The 16,958-nt window shown below is 38.6% G+C and overlaps 1 protein-coding gene across 1 annotated transcript; it reads left to right on the forward strand.

The window, feature by feature from the left end:
- The first annotated feature begins 1,262 nt into the window (after positions 1-1,262).
- myo1hb (myosin IHb) lies at positions 1,263-15,935 on the forward strand. Its single transcript, XM_015058144.1, has 32 exons — positions 1,263-1,582; positions 6,260-6,421; positions 6,777-6,892; positions 7,632-7,830; positions 7,915-7,995; positions 8,082-8,261; positions 8,612-8,710; positions 8,790-8,903; positions 8,989-9,060; positions 9,145-9,264; positions 10,123-10,190; positions 10,271-10,376; positions 10,459-10,539; positions 10,631-10,722; positions 10,801-10,895; positions 11,064-11,110; positions 11,688-11,768; positions 11,858-11,963; positions 12,065-12,182; positions 12,265-12,378; positions 12,485-12,561; positions 12,664-12,732; positions 12,854-12,938; positions 13,021-13,183; positions 13,285-13,368; positions 13,663-13,756; positions 14,042-14,097; positions 14,182-14,317; positions 15,351-15,421; positions 15,519-15,616; positions 15,688-15,787; positions 15,862-15,935. Exons 1-32 carry the CDS (start codon positions 1,553-1,555, stop codon positions 15,880-15,882), a joined length of 3,135 nt encoding a protein of 1,044 aa, XP_014913630.1. The 5' UTR covers positions 1,263-1,552; the 3' UTR covers positions 15,883-15,935.
- The last annotated feature ends 1,023 nt before the right edge of the window (positions 15,936-16,958 follow it).

Consider the following 16,958-nt stretch of genomic DNA (forward strand, 5'->3'; position numbering starts at 1 on the left):
TATCAGCCGCAGACTCACCCTGAACATCACTGAAACTCAGCAGAGTCGTAGCGGTGAGTCCGAAGAAGAAGTCCGACATGGAATCAAAGGTAAGGTTTGATGCCTGCTAGAATTTACTTAGTTTTTTAATTATTTTTAAACCTTGAAGTTGTAGAGTATCTGTAGCAGTTTAACAGAGCTCCCTGAAACTAAGAGTCCCCTTCAGCATGAAGCTGCTTCCTCAAATGAATAAGTTGGTTTGAACTTGTTAGACCTGCGGAGGAAGCAGGTTTGTCTCTATAGAAACAAGATTGGTTTTATCTCAGAGAATAAAGATACAATATAATGTCTATGGTGAAGAGTATAATTTTGTTTCCCCAAATATTATTTAGATATCCAGATGTGACATAACAGTCCAATGTCTGAAAGCTTTAAACGAGACTGTGTTCATTATAGAAGGTTTTACAAACGTGTAAGTATTACATAATGCATTGCTGTATGTTAATGAGCATTTTTCCATCCTGCTCTCTTGTATCACTGCGTGGTTTCCCCAATCATGAGGCAGTAACGTAAGATGGCTCCGTTGATGCTTTCAGGAAGCACTGTTAAATTTTAAACAAATGCAATTAGACGACAGCACCGCGTGGCTTGACAAGGAAGAACTGTAGCAAATGACAAACAAAAGGTGGAAGCTGCAGATCCGTTGATAGTGTTTCACAGTGATGGATGTTTTCAATGTCAGCTTCTTTTATTTCTAATTTTCTGTCAACTAAATGTGTCCCAAAGCTAATTTTTTTTGGGGGGGCTCTAGTGTAATTTACTAAATAATCTCATAACACATTTTTTTATTTTTTATTTCACATTCATAAAAATAAACTCTTTTGTGCTGGACGTTGAAGTGATGTCAATGTTTATCATTTGAACTGGAACGAATAAGGTTGCATTAATTCAGCCCTGGAATAATCTGTTACCTTCTAGTTTCATCAGGTTGCAGGTAATTACTTTGAAATACATCCATCTAATCAAAGATCAGTAACTGAATACTTTTCCTGTATGTTGTGTGGAGGAGGGTGAGAGTGGGTCTCTGGGTGGATCGGATTACAGCAACCTGGTGTTACATACCTGCACAGACATAGACATAAAAAAAAAAAATACACACCCACACACTCTTCCTACACACACACAGTTCAACGCTCGGGTGAAGAGCTGGATGAATGTTTGCTGCCTCGGCTCCATTCATGTTTGAGCAGCCCCCTGCTTCCAGAACCAGGTGGCCCGCTCCTGAATCGCCAGTGTCAAAGCAGCAGCCAAGCAGGAAGCAGCAGTTTCATCCCTTGCTGTCTTGAATTGTGGTGAAGGGTTTGTGTTAAGGCTGTTTTTTTTGTTTTGTTTTGTTTTTTTTTTGGATGAAGGACAGTGGAGTGTCCGAAGACAGAATAGCTTAGACCATTGCTGAACTGAAGAGGCTCAAATATGGAAGATATTCTCATATTTTAAAGCCTCTGTGCTGGAGTTTGTGTGCCCGAGTTGCACACCTGTGGACCGAGAATCGTCACAGAAGACCGGTTCAACCATGACACACATGGCTCTGGAAGAGAGGGAGGTAAATCTATCTACACTACCATGAAAAAAAAAAATTGTGTAACCTTTTTGCTTCTTTCCATATTATGTTTATTATTTTTTCTTCTTCTCCTGCGCCTGATCATGACAACATTGTGCAGAATTCGCCTAAATAAATAAGGAAAGTGAACAAAACAAGGACTGAAGAAGAAATTCTTGGACATTAGAAAGAATGGGCTTCAACTAACTGGTGAACCTTGGAAACAGAAGAGACCATGTGGTTTATTTCCAGGCTGATGAAGCACAGACCGGATCTTAACTTTTGTAGTGATGCTGATGCGAGACTGGCTGTTCAGTCCACGTGTGTGTAGTGCTAAGGTTTATCTTGTGCTGGGGATGTTTTTAATAGATATCCAGTTCTTATGAGTTATGTCTGCATTTTTTGTGAAATCATTTCACCAAGGCTGCCGCATATTACTTGTCCTGCTGTGGCGATCATTGAAAGTCATTTAGATTAGCTTTGATGCTTCAAGCTTTGACTGCTCTGGTCTGTCATAGTAAAGAAAGAGCCGACTCAAAAACTGGTTGATCTGTGTTCCGGGTTCTGATGGTGAGATACATGTATCTGCAGATCATGAGCAAAAGAAGAAGATCCTGAATGCAAGCAGGTTGGATGGGCTCTGCCTTAGAAATAGGGTGAAGGTCTTCTTCATCTCCTCAGAAAATGAATTAGTCTATGGAGGTTGTCGGATATATGATCCCACTTCAAATTTTCTGGGTACATCGCAGTTTGAGGAGACACAGAACACACTTTGTTGGTTGCAACTTTCTTTTGGGGACACTTTGGGATCCCTAGAATAATAATAATAATAATGGCTGGTGAGAAAGGTGTCAGGGTTTCCCTCCAGGATCTCAAAACTTTATATCTACAATAAATTAGCAATTGCAATTGTTGGTCCATTCATCTGAATATTGGTGAAATGTTAGATAGGAGTAACACAAATATGCTATATTTGTGTTGTGGCACAATTTAGTTTGTTTTGCAGGTTTTGCGCCTTTACATTTGTTGTTCATTCTTACAGGCTAAAGCATGATGCTTGAGACAAAATGCTTTAAAAAAATTTCTTTAGGCCAGTCCTGTCTAATAAGTATTTTATTATTAAATCTACCAGGATCTAACCTCCAGCATGCAAAGCTGAAAACATTCAGCTGAGCTGGCAGGTGTGAGTAACTTAGGGAACTGGTGTGTTTGAAGGACAGATTAAGGTCAGGTTTCTCCAAACACCTGCAGCCCCCCTAAATGTATGTTGCCCTTGGTGATGTATGGTGTCACTCAGCGGCCCACGAGGAGAGCTATCTCTTTCAGGAGGCTAACTGCCACTTTGTGGCTGGGTAACAGGATCCAGCACCGAACTGGATGGACACGGACAATAGGGTGTCCTCTCAGGTGATGATCTTCAAGTCAGATAGACTTTCCGGCTGAGATATGGTTTTTTTATTGTGCTTGCTCTTACTGAGATATCGTCACTTGGGTTATGTCATTTTTTTTTTGTTTGTTTGTTTTCAGTTCAGGAAGTCGTTACCATTTAGCTCAAATGGTACTAAATGGTACTGACGTCCATTACCAGGAAAGCAAACGTTTCCTTTAGTGGTTTTTGGTGACGTACCAGTACAGTGTTTTGCCTTCTGTCTGCTTCTTGAGGACACATTTCCTTTGATTGGTAATCTGTCTTTTGCACTAAATGATACCTGATCACTTAGAAGATAACAGAAACATGATGTGAGGACAACAGGGAACAACAACCTGGCGCTCCCAGTGTAGGTCCCCTTGACCTCAACGACCTACTGGGAGCACAGCAATATAAAATATCAATGAAATATGCAGGCATTTGTTCACACAGAGACCTAAAAAGCAGTTTTGAAAGATTGTGAACAGATATGCAACAACTGTGGCTTAAGCATCTCTAGGTGTAAAAAGGAGATATTCAATTGACAATAATCTTTGTAAGTAATGTTTGGATATTTTTCCCTTTCATTCATGGGTTTTCTCCATGACATCTAAACACATCCGCGTTAGGTTAACTGGTTTTCCTGGATCTAATTTCACATTGGGATGGTTTTCTATTCTTTATCTTTGTGTTGCAATGTGATGAACCCCCTACCTGTCCAGCGTCTGTCCCGCCTCTCTCCTACGACTGCTGTTAGAAAATTAAATAACATAAAATAGAAGAATGGATTGATCCGACCAAAGTGGCCTAACAAGCAAAATACATGTTGACAAGTAAAAGGAGGAGACAAATCAATCAGAAATAACCGCATGTGGAAACAGTGAAAAAAAGAAACAAAACCTTAAACAAATACCAAGAAAATCAGTTCAGAGTAAAACAAAAAGTAAAAAAAAAAAAACAACAAAAAAAAACAAAACACAGCAAGGCTTAATGATGATCATTCACAGCCACTTTAGAAAGTATGCTCAAATCTCGCATATTATTTTCTTATACATATTTAATTTCTTACTCCATTTGTATTTTAATCCCCATTTGGGTCTATTCAAACTACAAGACGGGGCAGATTCTGTGTCCTAAATAAAATAAAAACAATTACAAGCAGTTAGATATCACAAAGCTAAATTTCCTTACTGTTGATTATGAGCAAATTATAGATAACCACCTTTTATCATCTGTTGCCACAGCGGGCACAAACGTCTGTCGAATAGTTGTTTTCCAGTTCCAAGGGCTTTTTGAGTTTTGAATCAGTCATGATTTTAGTAGGAAATGTGTTTTAGCAAACACAACTGCTGGAATGAATCTATTTCAGAAAACAGTTTTGTTTGTGTTTTCAACTATATCCACCCATAAACTTCAATAATAAAAGAAGAATACAAACAAATACATACTTAGAACTGGACACTCTTCCTTTTTTAAAACACTCCCTACATAATTTATGACTTCCTATAGGAGGAAACCGAGGATATAATCCATCAGTGTTTCCTGTGTTCCCCCAATAAAAGCAGATGTTCAGGTTCAGTTGGGGAAAAAAAAAGAAGAGAGGCATCAGGACAACCATCGAGGGCCCTGAGAGTAGGTAAATATTTGATTTGACTTCCAGTCAATCATTGTTAACTTCATCATATTTGAAAAATTCAAATATTTTATTGTACATTTCTTCTGTGTCACTAAATCAGATGTTATTAAATCAGTTACTGTGACTTGATAGCAGCTAAACTTGGCAGAGATAATACGAAACCACAGAAACGTGGTACAAGACGGCTCATACCGCCGTAGTTAAAGTGCAATGAATCTCTGGTTATACCCTGGCAGAAACTGAGCTGTGTATTAAATAGTTAGGTATATTCTGCGTTTATGCATATAATCATGAAGACCTCTATCTCTTAACTGTACTTTGATACTGAAATGTTGTTGAAATCTACTCTGTTTTCCAGGCTCGGTTGCCTGTTTTCTGATTTAAAAATTGCACAAAAAAAAAAGAGTAATGGGTCTATGGAGAACACATAAGCAGATAAGATAGAGGTGGCTGAATTTAGATTCACATAGGAATAGCGGATGTGGCCAAGGACGCTAACTGGAATCCACAGATATGAGCACAAAAACGTCGGCAGTGAGACGCCCACTGGGAGAGATATTTTACCAGGACTGTTGGCATGTGTCTCAATATTTTCCTCACCAACACCACAGAAAAAAAAATACATTAGAGAGAAAAGTGACACACAAAAAAGAAAACAACAGCTGCATCCATCTGAACTAGAGTAAAAATAACTTTACCAGTCCTGTTCAAATTAAACCAAAGACGAAACAAGTCAAATTCGGTTCAGCCTTTGATTAACCCTGATAGTTAAAACATTTATGTAGATGTTTCCATATTTCACTTCTCTTTCACATTTAAGCTTTGTTTAGATAAAAAGCAACACTGTCTTTTCTATGTTTTGTTAGTGAAATGTTGCTCTCAAGAAAAATACTGTCCTGAGATTTCCATTAGTTTTGCTTAGTGTAACATTTTTAAATGATCTTGTGGTCTTCCAGTGTTTTTTAAATTTACCTCTAATTTTCACTTCGGTTCTCAATAAAGGTGAATAGCATTCAGTGAGTTCTTGGAAAATAAAAGAAAGAAACAAAGAAACGAAAAATGATCTTTTCCTTCTCTTTCTTTTTTCCTTTTATATTACTTATCATCTTGTGGAATTGGTTTGGTGAAGTCTGATCGGGTTAAAAATGGCAGCCTGTAAAAAACGGTGATGCAACTTTTCTGGTCTTTTGTATAAACAAACAATCTAGGTCACAAAATTTGACCAAATATTACGTTAGAACCAAACAAACTTCTTTCCAAAAGCCAATAAGCTGTATTTGGGAATATGGCCTTCCTAGTTTTACTAACTGCTAATTAATGCTAACAGAAATGATACTATGCTTATCTCTGTGCTCATAAACGAAACATCTATGAGCAAAAAGCTATAGATCCATTTTCTAGTTACATTTTTTAATTTTTCCATTTTCCCAAGCAAAGAAACGAAAAGGTAAAGTCTTGCTGTAAACAAGACTTTATCGTTACGTTATCCAAGGCCATTTTACTGGAAAGTCTATTTAGGTTAAGGTTTGACTTCAGACTTTTGCAGCCCTCCACCAGACAGGGAGTTGGACCTGAACGAACAATAACTTATCTCCTCCTGTTGTTTCCCGGTCTTATCGCTCCTGTTTTGACACAGAGCCTGGAGGAGCGGTGTAACCGGATCCTGAGGAACATGGAGGCCTCCCTGACGGCCCGGGATCGCGTGGGCATCCAGGATTTTGTTCTGCTGGACGCCTACACTAGTGAGAGTGCCTTTCTGGACAACCTGAGGAAACGCTTCCACGAGAACCTGATTTATGTGGGTGCTTCCTGTGCAGCTTGTTCCCTTAAGTCTAATGAAACCTCACAGCCCTCGGCCTCTAACCCCGGCTGTCCTAATGTGGCATTTTACCATCTATCTGTCACCTTGTGCTGCTGATATAGCAGCTCTGCTTCTTTGAATCTGCAGAGCGAGCATTTAGAAAGGTCACAACCACCCAACGGGTCATGGTGACAAGCGATTAAACTTAATAAACTTATTGCTGTTGGTAAAGGACAAAACTAAATATAATCGTGGAAGAATATTTGTAATCAGTAGAAGAAGAATAGTTGTATTATTACTGAATGTGCAAGAGCTGCAGGTCACGAGTTCATGTCCTTGTCTTTGTTTAAAGACCTACATCGGGACGCTTCTGGTGTCGGTCAACCCGTACAAAGACTTGGACATCTACAGCAAGAAGCAAATGGACACCTATATGGGAGTTAACTTCTTTGAACTGCCACCTCACATGTAAGTTCTTGTTTTATATCTTTTTAAACATCTGAGAGATAAACCAGATGAATCAATTCAGGAATATATTGTTTCAGAGAGTGTGGATATCTTTGAATTGAGGACCATCATCATAACATTACTTGCAAATATTAGTAGTTTTCACAATTTCACACATCTTGCATTTGAAATTCACGCCAATACTTTTAAGTTTGTTGTCCCTTTGAGAGATACGCCTCCATCAGGTTTTCTCTATTTTTACCCTGAGATTCATTTCATCGATATTTAATCAGTTTTTACCGGGTTTATCTTTTCGCTGCTGAAGAAAAGCATTCACACAAAAACCACTGCTCTTTACAGACAATGAGTTTGACTATTTTCTGGTCATTGTATGTCTTAAGAAGGGGAAACTTAGGCTTTATGGAGACAAAATTGATTTAGTTTGAGCATTTTTATTTCTGGGATTGAAATCTAAAACGTAAGAATATGTTACCCCCCTCCAAATAACTTCAGGTAAAACTTCAAATAATTTAAACTAAATCTTACAAAAAAATAGTGGTTTGTGCTGTTGTGTGGTGTGGAAATGACAACAGATACACAGATAAGGTGTCAATAAAAAAATGAGAAATACAAAGATATAAATCATGATGTTGGAAATTTGGTGAAATAATCTAAAATGTGAACATTACTGAGCTGGAAAATATTGACCCATGAAAATCAAGAGTCTTCTTGCATTGCCTTAACCTGTTTCCTGTATTAGTTACGCTCTGGCAGACAACGTTTTCCGCACCATGCTGTCGGAGTTCAACAACCACTTCATCCTGATCTCAGGAGAGAGCGGGGCTGGAAAGACCGAGGCCTCCAAAAAAATCCTCCAGTTCTACGCTGTCAGCTGTCCGAGCACCAAACTCCTGAACAACGTCCGGGACAGGCTGCTGCTCTCCAATCCAGTGCTTGAAGTCAGTGGCAAATTAATGCTACGCTCTTTTTTAGGTAAACATATAATTTTAAATCAAGCATTTGATTCTTTTATTTTCCTGTAGGCTTTCGGAAATGCCAAAACCCTGAAAAATGACAACTCAAGCCGCTTTGGGAAATACATGGACATCCAGTTTGACCATCGGGTAGACTGGAATGCTTACACACAAAGAATAAAAAATACTGACAAATCACACAGAATCTGGAGTTTAGAGATTGTCTTCTTCCTTAGGGTGGAGCTGTGGGTGGTCACATCCTTAGTTACCTGCTGGAGAAGTCCCGCGTGGTTCACCAGAACCACGGCGAGAGAAACTTCCACATCTTCTACCAGCTGGTGGAGGGAGGAGAGGAGGATCTGCTCCGCTGGCTGGGCCTGGAGAGAAACTGCAAGAACTACCGTTACCTGGTGCAGGTAAGAGGAAATTTAGAAAAGAAATCTGCCAAAAATCTCAGAAATTTTGAAATTAATCTCTAAACCAGTGTTTCTCAACCCTGGTCCTCAGCGCCCCCCTGCTCTGCAAGTTTTAGATGTGTCTCTATTACCGAACAGCTGATTCAAATGATTGCATGACCATAAAGTACTGCAGAAGCCTGTTAATCACCCAGAGATGCTATTGATGTGTGTGGCAGAAGGGAAATACCTAAAACATGCAGGACAGGGGGGCGCTGAGGACCAGGGTTGAGAAACACTGCTCTAAACATTTTCTCACATACATGCTCCACAAATTTTTTAAATCAGAAGTTTATATTTCATGCTTTCAGGGGGATTGTGCCAAAGTTAGCTCGATCAATGATAAAAGCGACTGGAAGACAGTGCGGAAAGCGCTGTCTGTCATAGACTTTGGCGAAAGTGACACTGAGGTGAGGTGACACAGTCAGTCATTATGTTCAAATGTACATGATTTCTTTCTCTGATTGTCTCTGTGTTGTGTCAATGCAGCACCTGTTTGGCATTATTGCCAGTGTGCTCCACTTGGGGAACCTAAAGTTTGACGCAGACGCTCGAGGATACGCCACGATCAAAAACAACCAGGAGATGCATTGGGTGTCAAAAGTAAACCGTCTGTCTGTGCTGCACCGACCTTCTCACGTGAATGAATTTAACACCCACGGCGTGTTTTTGTCTGTCTTTGTTGCAGTTGTTGGGTATTCCTAATCAGGTGCTACAACAGGGTTTAACCCATAGAAAGATAGAAGCCAAAACAGAAGAGGTGACGCACCCGTGGCTTTGGATGTGTTTTAGCAATTTCTGATGTTTGTTTGCAGTCAAACGTTCACATTATTTTCCTCTAAAGGTGCTCAGCCCATTCTCAGTGGAACATGCTGCATATGCCAGGGATGCCCTTGCCAAAGCCATCTATGGCCGAACCTTCAACTGGCTGGTCAACAAGATCAATGAATCACTGGCTAACCAGGTCAGCACTGCGTTGGTGTGCTTTAGCTGCTCTACTGGACACAGCAAGAAAACCTGGATGTGACATTTGATTAGTTTGAATTCTGACAATATTTTCTGCCTTGCAAAACAATTTACAATACTTCAGCTTTTTGCCTCATCCAGCACTCTTTAAACAGCATGAGGAAAATGCCACATGTAGCATTTTTTAACATATAAAGTGTTCAGTCTATTCCTCTTCTTAATAACTCCTTCATGAAGGATGCAGGACTACGAGTTTGTTGGTTGTTTTTTGGATTAAGGTTCTCATTTTTCACTGTGTCACTTTATGCGGACACAAAGGTCTTGGCCAATATTTGCTCCTTTGATAAATTAAACAGCTGTGTTCAAAGCTTGGTAGATAATTTTATAGTTTAACCCTGTTTGAAATGTGTCCACATCTTCATCCTTGGTGTGTTTTTGTTTTTTGTGAGGAGGCTTGTTCATTAATGGTGGTTAAAAAAGTGCTACAGTCTCCACAGATCAGTTGTAGACTGGGTTTAAATTAAAAACCCATAGACTCATTTACTAGTTAACTGCTGAACACTGTTAGGTGTGCCAAATTTTAATTTTGGTGTATCAGAGTGAAAGCAGCAGCAGATTTTTAAGTCTAAAAAAAAAAAAAAGAAAACTGTTACATTTTTCACCCATGTCACAATTCTGATACTTTTGTTCTTTTACGAAAGAAAAACTCAGTAAAATACAATGAATTTGATTTGTGACTGTAAAGTTACAAAATATAAAACACTTTTGCAAGACAACATATTTGGTCAAACTCCTCTGTATTTTTTGCCACTAATCCGTATCCTTGTGTGTTTATGCCGTCTTGTGCTGCGTTCAGGATTCCTCAAGGAAGATGGTGGTCGGCCTGCTGGACATCTACGGGTTTGAAGTTTTCAGTGTTAACAGGTGAGATCATGCACATTTTACCATTTTCAGGCAAAAAACACTTTGAACATAATAACACTTTTTCCCCTTTTCCGTTTCAGCTTTGAACAGTTTTGCATCAACTACTGCAACGAGAAGCTGCAGCAGCTTTTCATCCAGCTGACACTTAAATCAGAGCAGGAGGAATACGAGCTGGAAGGGATCGAAGTAATAATGCAGTTATTCAGTTGCATCAATAAACGACATGATTCATAAAACAATCTAATGTTTTTAATGTTCTTGTGCAAAGTGGGAACCGGTGCCATTTTTTAACAACAAGATAATCTGTGACCTTGTGGAGGAGAAATTCAGAGGAATCATCTCGTTGTTGGTAGGTATTTGAATAAGCTATGGTCATTAATGAATTAATTAATAAACCTTTGGCTAAATAAAACACAGACGTCTGATTTTCATGCTGATAGGATGAGGAATGTTTGCGTCCTGGGGAGGCCACCGACCTCACCTTTCTGGAGAAGATGGAGGAAAAGATTGGCGGCCATCCTCATTTTGTCACGTGAGATTTTAATTCTTTGGAAAATTCACCTTTATGGCATCTAAACTACGGTCATCTTAAATGTTTCTCCTCACACAGGCACAAACTTGCAGACAAAAACACGAGAAAAACACTGGAAAGAGGAGATTTCCGCCTCCTACACTATGCCGGGGAGGTTACATATTGTGTTGTTGGTAAGTAATAATAAGACTGTTGATAACTATTAGAGAAGCTTAACATGCTAATTTGTTTTTTATATTATTATTATTCCTTTTACACTACAGCTGTTTTCAGTGGGATAAGAAATAGGGTGTTTATTAAAAAATGTATAAGTGAAATATGTTTTTCTTTTGACATTTCAGGATTCTTGGACAAAAACAACGATCTGTTGTATCGAAGTGGAAAAGAGGTGATTTTATTCTGGGTCTCTATGTTCAGCAAAGCGGTGATTCTGTGGACAGAAATGTGTTTTATTTAAACATTAAACAGAGTTTAACAATAATTATCCTCAATAGTTTATTTGAAAAGCTTAATGTTAGGTTTTTATCCATTTCACATTTTGCTTTGTAAGAAGTTGTGCTGCGTTTTTCCCCCATTGTTGACCTTTCACCTTGTTCAACCTGTTTGGTTCGAGGTTCAAATAAAAAACGTTGATTCATGATGGTACCTCCACCATGCACTGAAGCTTTGCTTGACTTCAGTACTTTATTTTCCTTTCATTTTTCTGATTCAAAACTTTCACATAAAATATCTTCTCGGTGATATTATCTTTTGTCTTTTGATTTCTGGAAACAAAAGAGAACAAAAAAACCCCCCAAAAAACAAAAAACATTTTCCCCCCAACAAAGCAATATATATATATTTTTAACCAAAGAATACAATTATCAATAAATCACAAAAATATGTCATTGCACTGGGGTTATTAGCATTTCTTTTGATTTTCTAACCAAGACCAGTTAACGTATTATTCTTCTGTTTTCCATAAGGTCATGCAACACTCCAAAAATGCTATCATCAAACACTGCTTTCCCTCCTCTGAACCCGACAGCAAAAAGAGACCAGAAACTGTGAGAAGATGCTCAGACGACACTTAATCTTCCTCAGCCTTTAATCTGGAAGTGGTTCAAATTGTCCACCTTGTCCTGCATCTCTTTAGGTGGTGACCCAGTTTAAGAACAGCCTGGTTGGCCTGACTGAGATCCTAATGTCCAAAGAGCCTTGGTATGTGCGCTGCATCAAACCGAATGAATCCAAACAACCAGGTGAGACCAGATTACATTTACACAAAATGGAGTCTGTTCACTGTGCTGCTGATGGGGCAGATAACTGAGCTGAAATCTCAGTCCTCTGGTGTGCTTTGCAGCAAAATTTGATGACGTGCTGGTGAGACATCAGGTTAAATACCTGGGGCTCATGGAGCACCTGAGGGTCAGGCGAGCCGGCTTTGCATACCGACGCAAATATGAGATCTTTCTCCAGAGGTAGCAGAACATCTTCAGGCTGATTTAATCATCTTACTTTGTAAAGTTTGCTCTTGTTGCAAATGCTCCTTCTCTGCACTAGGTATAAAGCTCTGTGTCCAGACACCTGGCCCAACTGGAAAGGTACGCCAGCAGAGGGCGTTCGCTGCCTCATTAAACACCTGGGCTACAAAACCAATGAGTATAAATTAGGCAGGTTGGTAGATGCTCAGCACGGTTTCGAAAGATTACTAACAATCTATAATCCCTGTCAAGAATCACTGGATCTTTTGACGCTTTAAATGTTGGCTTTCCACTTGAAGGACGAAGATTTTCATCCGCCATCCCCGGACTCTGTTTGCGACAGAAGACGCCTTTCAGGTCTGCAAGCATCAGCTTGGTAAGAAATAACTCGGTTTCAATCAGTTCAAAATATGAAACAATAATAGGACAATCTTATCAGAAGTGCCGTAAAATGTGAAAACATCATCTGTCACTATAGCAACAAGGATTCAAGCCAAATACAAAGGTTACAGGGTGAAAGAAGACTACCTGAAACAGAAAGAGGCTGGTGAGTGACTGAAGTGACGCTAGTTGAGTAAGATGTGATGTTGTTTTCAAAATCAGAAACAACATGTCTTTTTTTAGATGTTAATTTTAAAGTAATTCATCCCGTGTGTTTGCCCAAACAGCCACTAAAATTGAAAACTGCTGGAGAGGTTTGATGGCGAGGAAGGAGCGTGAGAGGAGAGCTTGGGCGGTCAAGGTCATCAAGAAGTACGGCACAATAATCACAATAATGTCTGATAAAGCAGCTTAATGAGACAATAAGCTGACCTGCTTGATTGACTTTTGATAGATTCATCAAAGGTTTCATGACCAGAAATCAACCAGCCTGCATTGACAACAGTGAGTACCTGGCCTACGTGAGGCAGAACTACCTGACCCGCCTGAAGGAAAACCTTCCCAAATCGGTCCTGGACATGGACTCGTGGCTCACCCCGCCACCCATTTTAAAGGAGGTAAATGAGCTTTACATGTTTCTGAAGAACGCCGTGGCAGTGATTGTATTGTGCGATTCTTAAGACGTAAAACATATGACAATGTTTTTTTTATTTTGTAGAGCTCGCAGCTCTTGCAGAACATCTTCGCTCGCTATTTGGTGAGGCAGTACGTCCGAGAAATCACCCCACAAAGGAAGGCTCAGGTAGGATCCACCGTTTTCAAAAAAATATCTTCAACTCACTTATTCTATCTTTGGCAATCTCAGTATGCTTGTTCCATCCCATTTTAAAGAACCCATAATTTCCTTGCATTAGCTTTGTAGTTAGATAAAATCACAACATCTTGGAAGCACAAGTGCTGCATTAAATCTATTTTCCATGTATAGCCTCTATAATTGTTTTAATAGTTTTTGCAGTTATTGTTCTTGTTTCTCAGAATTCAATTTAAACAATTAAAGTCACCATGTGACATTGTTTGGGTGTTTCTCCTTCTCCAGCTTCTCCTCAAAGCCCAAACAAGCTCCATGTTCAAAGGAAAAAAAGAAAACTACCCACTCAGTGTGTGCAGACCGTTTGTGGACACGAGGATTGGTAAGATTGCTTTAGTAGTATTTTTTTTTTCATACATGTGAGACATGGTGGTGGCAGTATTATGCTGTGTGGATGTGTGTTGTGTTGGGACAGGAAAGCTGGAAACAAATACACCCCACAATTTTTAGTTTTATTATTTGTAAAAAGATGAAAACACTATATTCCTTTCTTCCATTTTACAACTATACGCTGCTCAAACAAAATACATGAAAGTTTGCTAAATCATGCGAAACTGTAGACTTTGATCAATTTGTTGACTGGATCCTCTCTTTTTAAACTTTTAAGCTTTAGAAGACATTAACCTCAAGGTCCTTCAGACTATTCAGCATGAGCACCTCCAGGTAAATCAGAGCCAGAGTTCACTCTGCCTCTTTTTGTTTTTGTTTTTCTTGATATCTTCCCAATTATTTGCGTTTCGTCCACAGTACGGCGTTCCAGTGGTGAAGTACGACAGGAACGGCTTCAGGCCTCGTCTTCGGCAGCTCATCTTCACCCAGGAAGCCGCCTACCTGGTCGAAGAGACAAAGATCAAGCAGCGGATTGATTTTACCTCGCTGAAAGGTAATGAGGCTCCTAAATGAAAGTAAACTTATTACTTCACTATTTGGTGTAGCTGCATCTTAATTTCCTTCTTGCTGTGTCATCCATGCTTATGAGTAACGCATGCTAAAGATGTTTTCAGGCAAACTGCTCAGCTTGGGAATCAAATCTTACATTAAGGATTAATTAATACAAAGTTTTTCCTGATATCCATGGAATAAAGTAGATTTTGTATGCATTGAAACATGTATGTGCTGATTCGGTGATATGTTTTGAATCATTGTGCCGATGAAAAACAAAATCCCAATGTTTTTTTACTGGAAGATAACATTGGATTTTTAATTTAAATGTCTTGATACTTTAGCAAGTTTCCTAGAACCTTTGAAATATAAACAGGCCCACAGCATTACAGATCCTCCACCGTACTTAACCTGGGACAATACGTTATTAAATATTTTTATGTTACTAAAATGCTCTTAGTGTAATATCAAAACCTTCAAAGATACTTTTCATTAAATCAATATGTTAAACATGTTTTGTTGTTTTATTGGATTTATTTAACATCTTAAATGTTGTGTTTTTATCTACTGTAGGTGCAAAAAATAATCATTATTAATTGAAATAAAGACTTGAAAGCATAATTCTGTGTGTAATTAATCTATATCCTGTGTTTTGCTTAGTGAATGGAGATAATAAAATCAATTTTCTAAATGTAATAATCTTATGAATATGTCTGTAATTTGCATGTATTGGTTATTATCTAGACTTGGTGACCCAAAGTTGCAGTTTTCTGAAATTGAGCTTTGGAGATTTTCTTAGTCTTACTGCTAGGGAAGCAATTACATTCTTGCATTTATTGTAATTAAATAAGTATCCCCTTATTTTTTATTTATTTATTTTTGTGTGTATTGAATGAATTCACTCAAATTAAATGTTGGATTTTCATGAATCTAACTCGATAAGATTATGTAAGCACAAAAATAGATCAGTTTATTTTAGAGATATTTTACAAATCAGAATAAGAATAAAAGATCCTGATCTGATTCTTTTCTAGGTGTGTCTGTGAGCAACCTGAGCGACAACTTCCTCATCCTCCATGTTACCTGCAATGATATCAAGCAAAAGGTTTGATGTCTCTTTTGCAATGAAAGATCATTATGAGACAGTAATCAGGTTGTTACTGTAATTAAATATGGAGGACCAATCGTGCTTGTTGTTTCAGGGAGATCTGGTTCTGCAGTGCGACTTCCTCTACGAGGCTCTGACTAAGCTCAGTTTTATTGCTGACAAGCAGAGCTGTGTCAAAGTGGTTCAGGGGAGGTACAGAGTCTGGATCATTCTCAGCATTATTTCAATAATTCCCGTTAAGAATCGTCTCTCTCTGTGTTCAGCGTGAGGTTCGACATTCAGCCTGGCAGAGAGGGGTTTGTCGACTTCAAAAGCGGCCAGGAGTCCATGGTCTACAGAGCAAAGAACGGCCACTTGATGGTGGTGAGTGTGGAGTTCAGATAATTATACTTTTTAAGCAAACACACAAGCAACTGATTGAGATTTGTGTCTTTTAGGAATCAACAAGAACCAGATGAAGATGAAGTTTAGAAGCATCAAAGATGCAAATCTTTAAAACAAAACAAACAAAAAAAAAACAGCCATGCTTTCTCTACCTGCTTTCCCTCATGCTCTTCATAATGACTGATTTTAAGTTTTTCATCTTTATGATATCACTTTACGGTAGTCTGATGTTGTTCGTCACCAAATAATGCCAATATCTCAACAGCAGAAAGAGCAACTCATAGAAGAAAACATGTAAACTATATAAGCTAAATAAAGCCTGTTTTGTATTTGACGTTTGTTGATATGGCAATCTAAGACATGCATGTGTAAAACCATAAAGAGCTTCATGATGCCACACCTTTGTGTAAGAACGTGCTTAACCATGCGTACGTTTATAATTAACTTTAGAAAACTATGTTAGTGAAAATACACTGCAATAAATAATTCTCAGTCTGTCTATACCCTGTGTTCACTGATGATCCCCGTATAGCAGCTCCCGCTGCTGAGCATTTGCTGATTATGCATAAGGTTGTGATGGAAAAACAAATCCTGAAGAGTCTTTCCTCGGTTATTTCAGTCAGAACAGGAAAGATTTTGTTGAGTGACAGCAAATCCTTAATCCTTAGTGCTAAATATAATGTTGGTCCACACTTTGCAGTTGTAGCACTGACCTCTTTAGGGTTTCCAAGAGATTTAGGAAAGTGGTTTGGAGTGTTGATCAGAGGGGCAAATATGAGATCAGACAATGATGCTGGACAAGAGGGACTGGCCTCCAGTCTCCACTGTTATTAATCTCTGAGGAGTTCAGGGCTCTGCGAAATGCAAACTCATTAAACTCTACAGAATATACTTGAGCTAATCTGATAATCTGAAGGCCACATGAAGTTTGGAGAATCTCAACACCCAATATATATATTTATTATAGATATATATGGTTTGTGTTGATATTGCAGTTCAACAATACCAATAAGGTATATTGAATCCCTCTCACACAGGTTGACTTGCTTATGGCTGTAAAGTTTTATCTATGCTAAAATTGCCACTGTGGTAGTAAATATTGATGTTTTCACAACCAAGGAGATTTAGGATTGTTGACTACTGTCAATTT

This window comes from Poecilia latipinna, unplaced genomic scaffold, assembly GCF_001443285.1.
Source record: "Poecilia latipinna isolate Pla-1442-1.1 unplaced genomic scaffold, P_latipinna-1.0 Scaffold1519, whole genome shotgun sequence".
Lineage (NCBI taxonomy): Eukaryota > Metazoa > Chordata > Actinopteri > Cyprinodontiformes > Poeciliidae > Poecilia > Poecilia latipinna.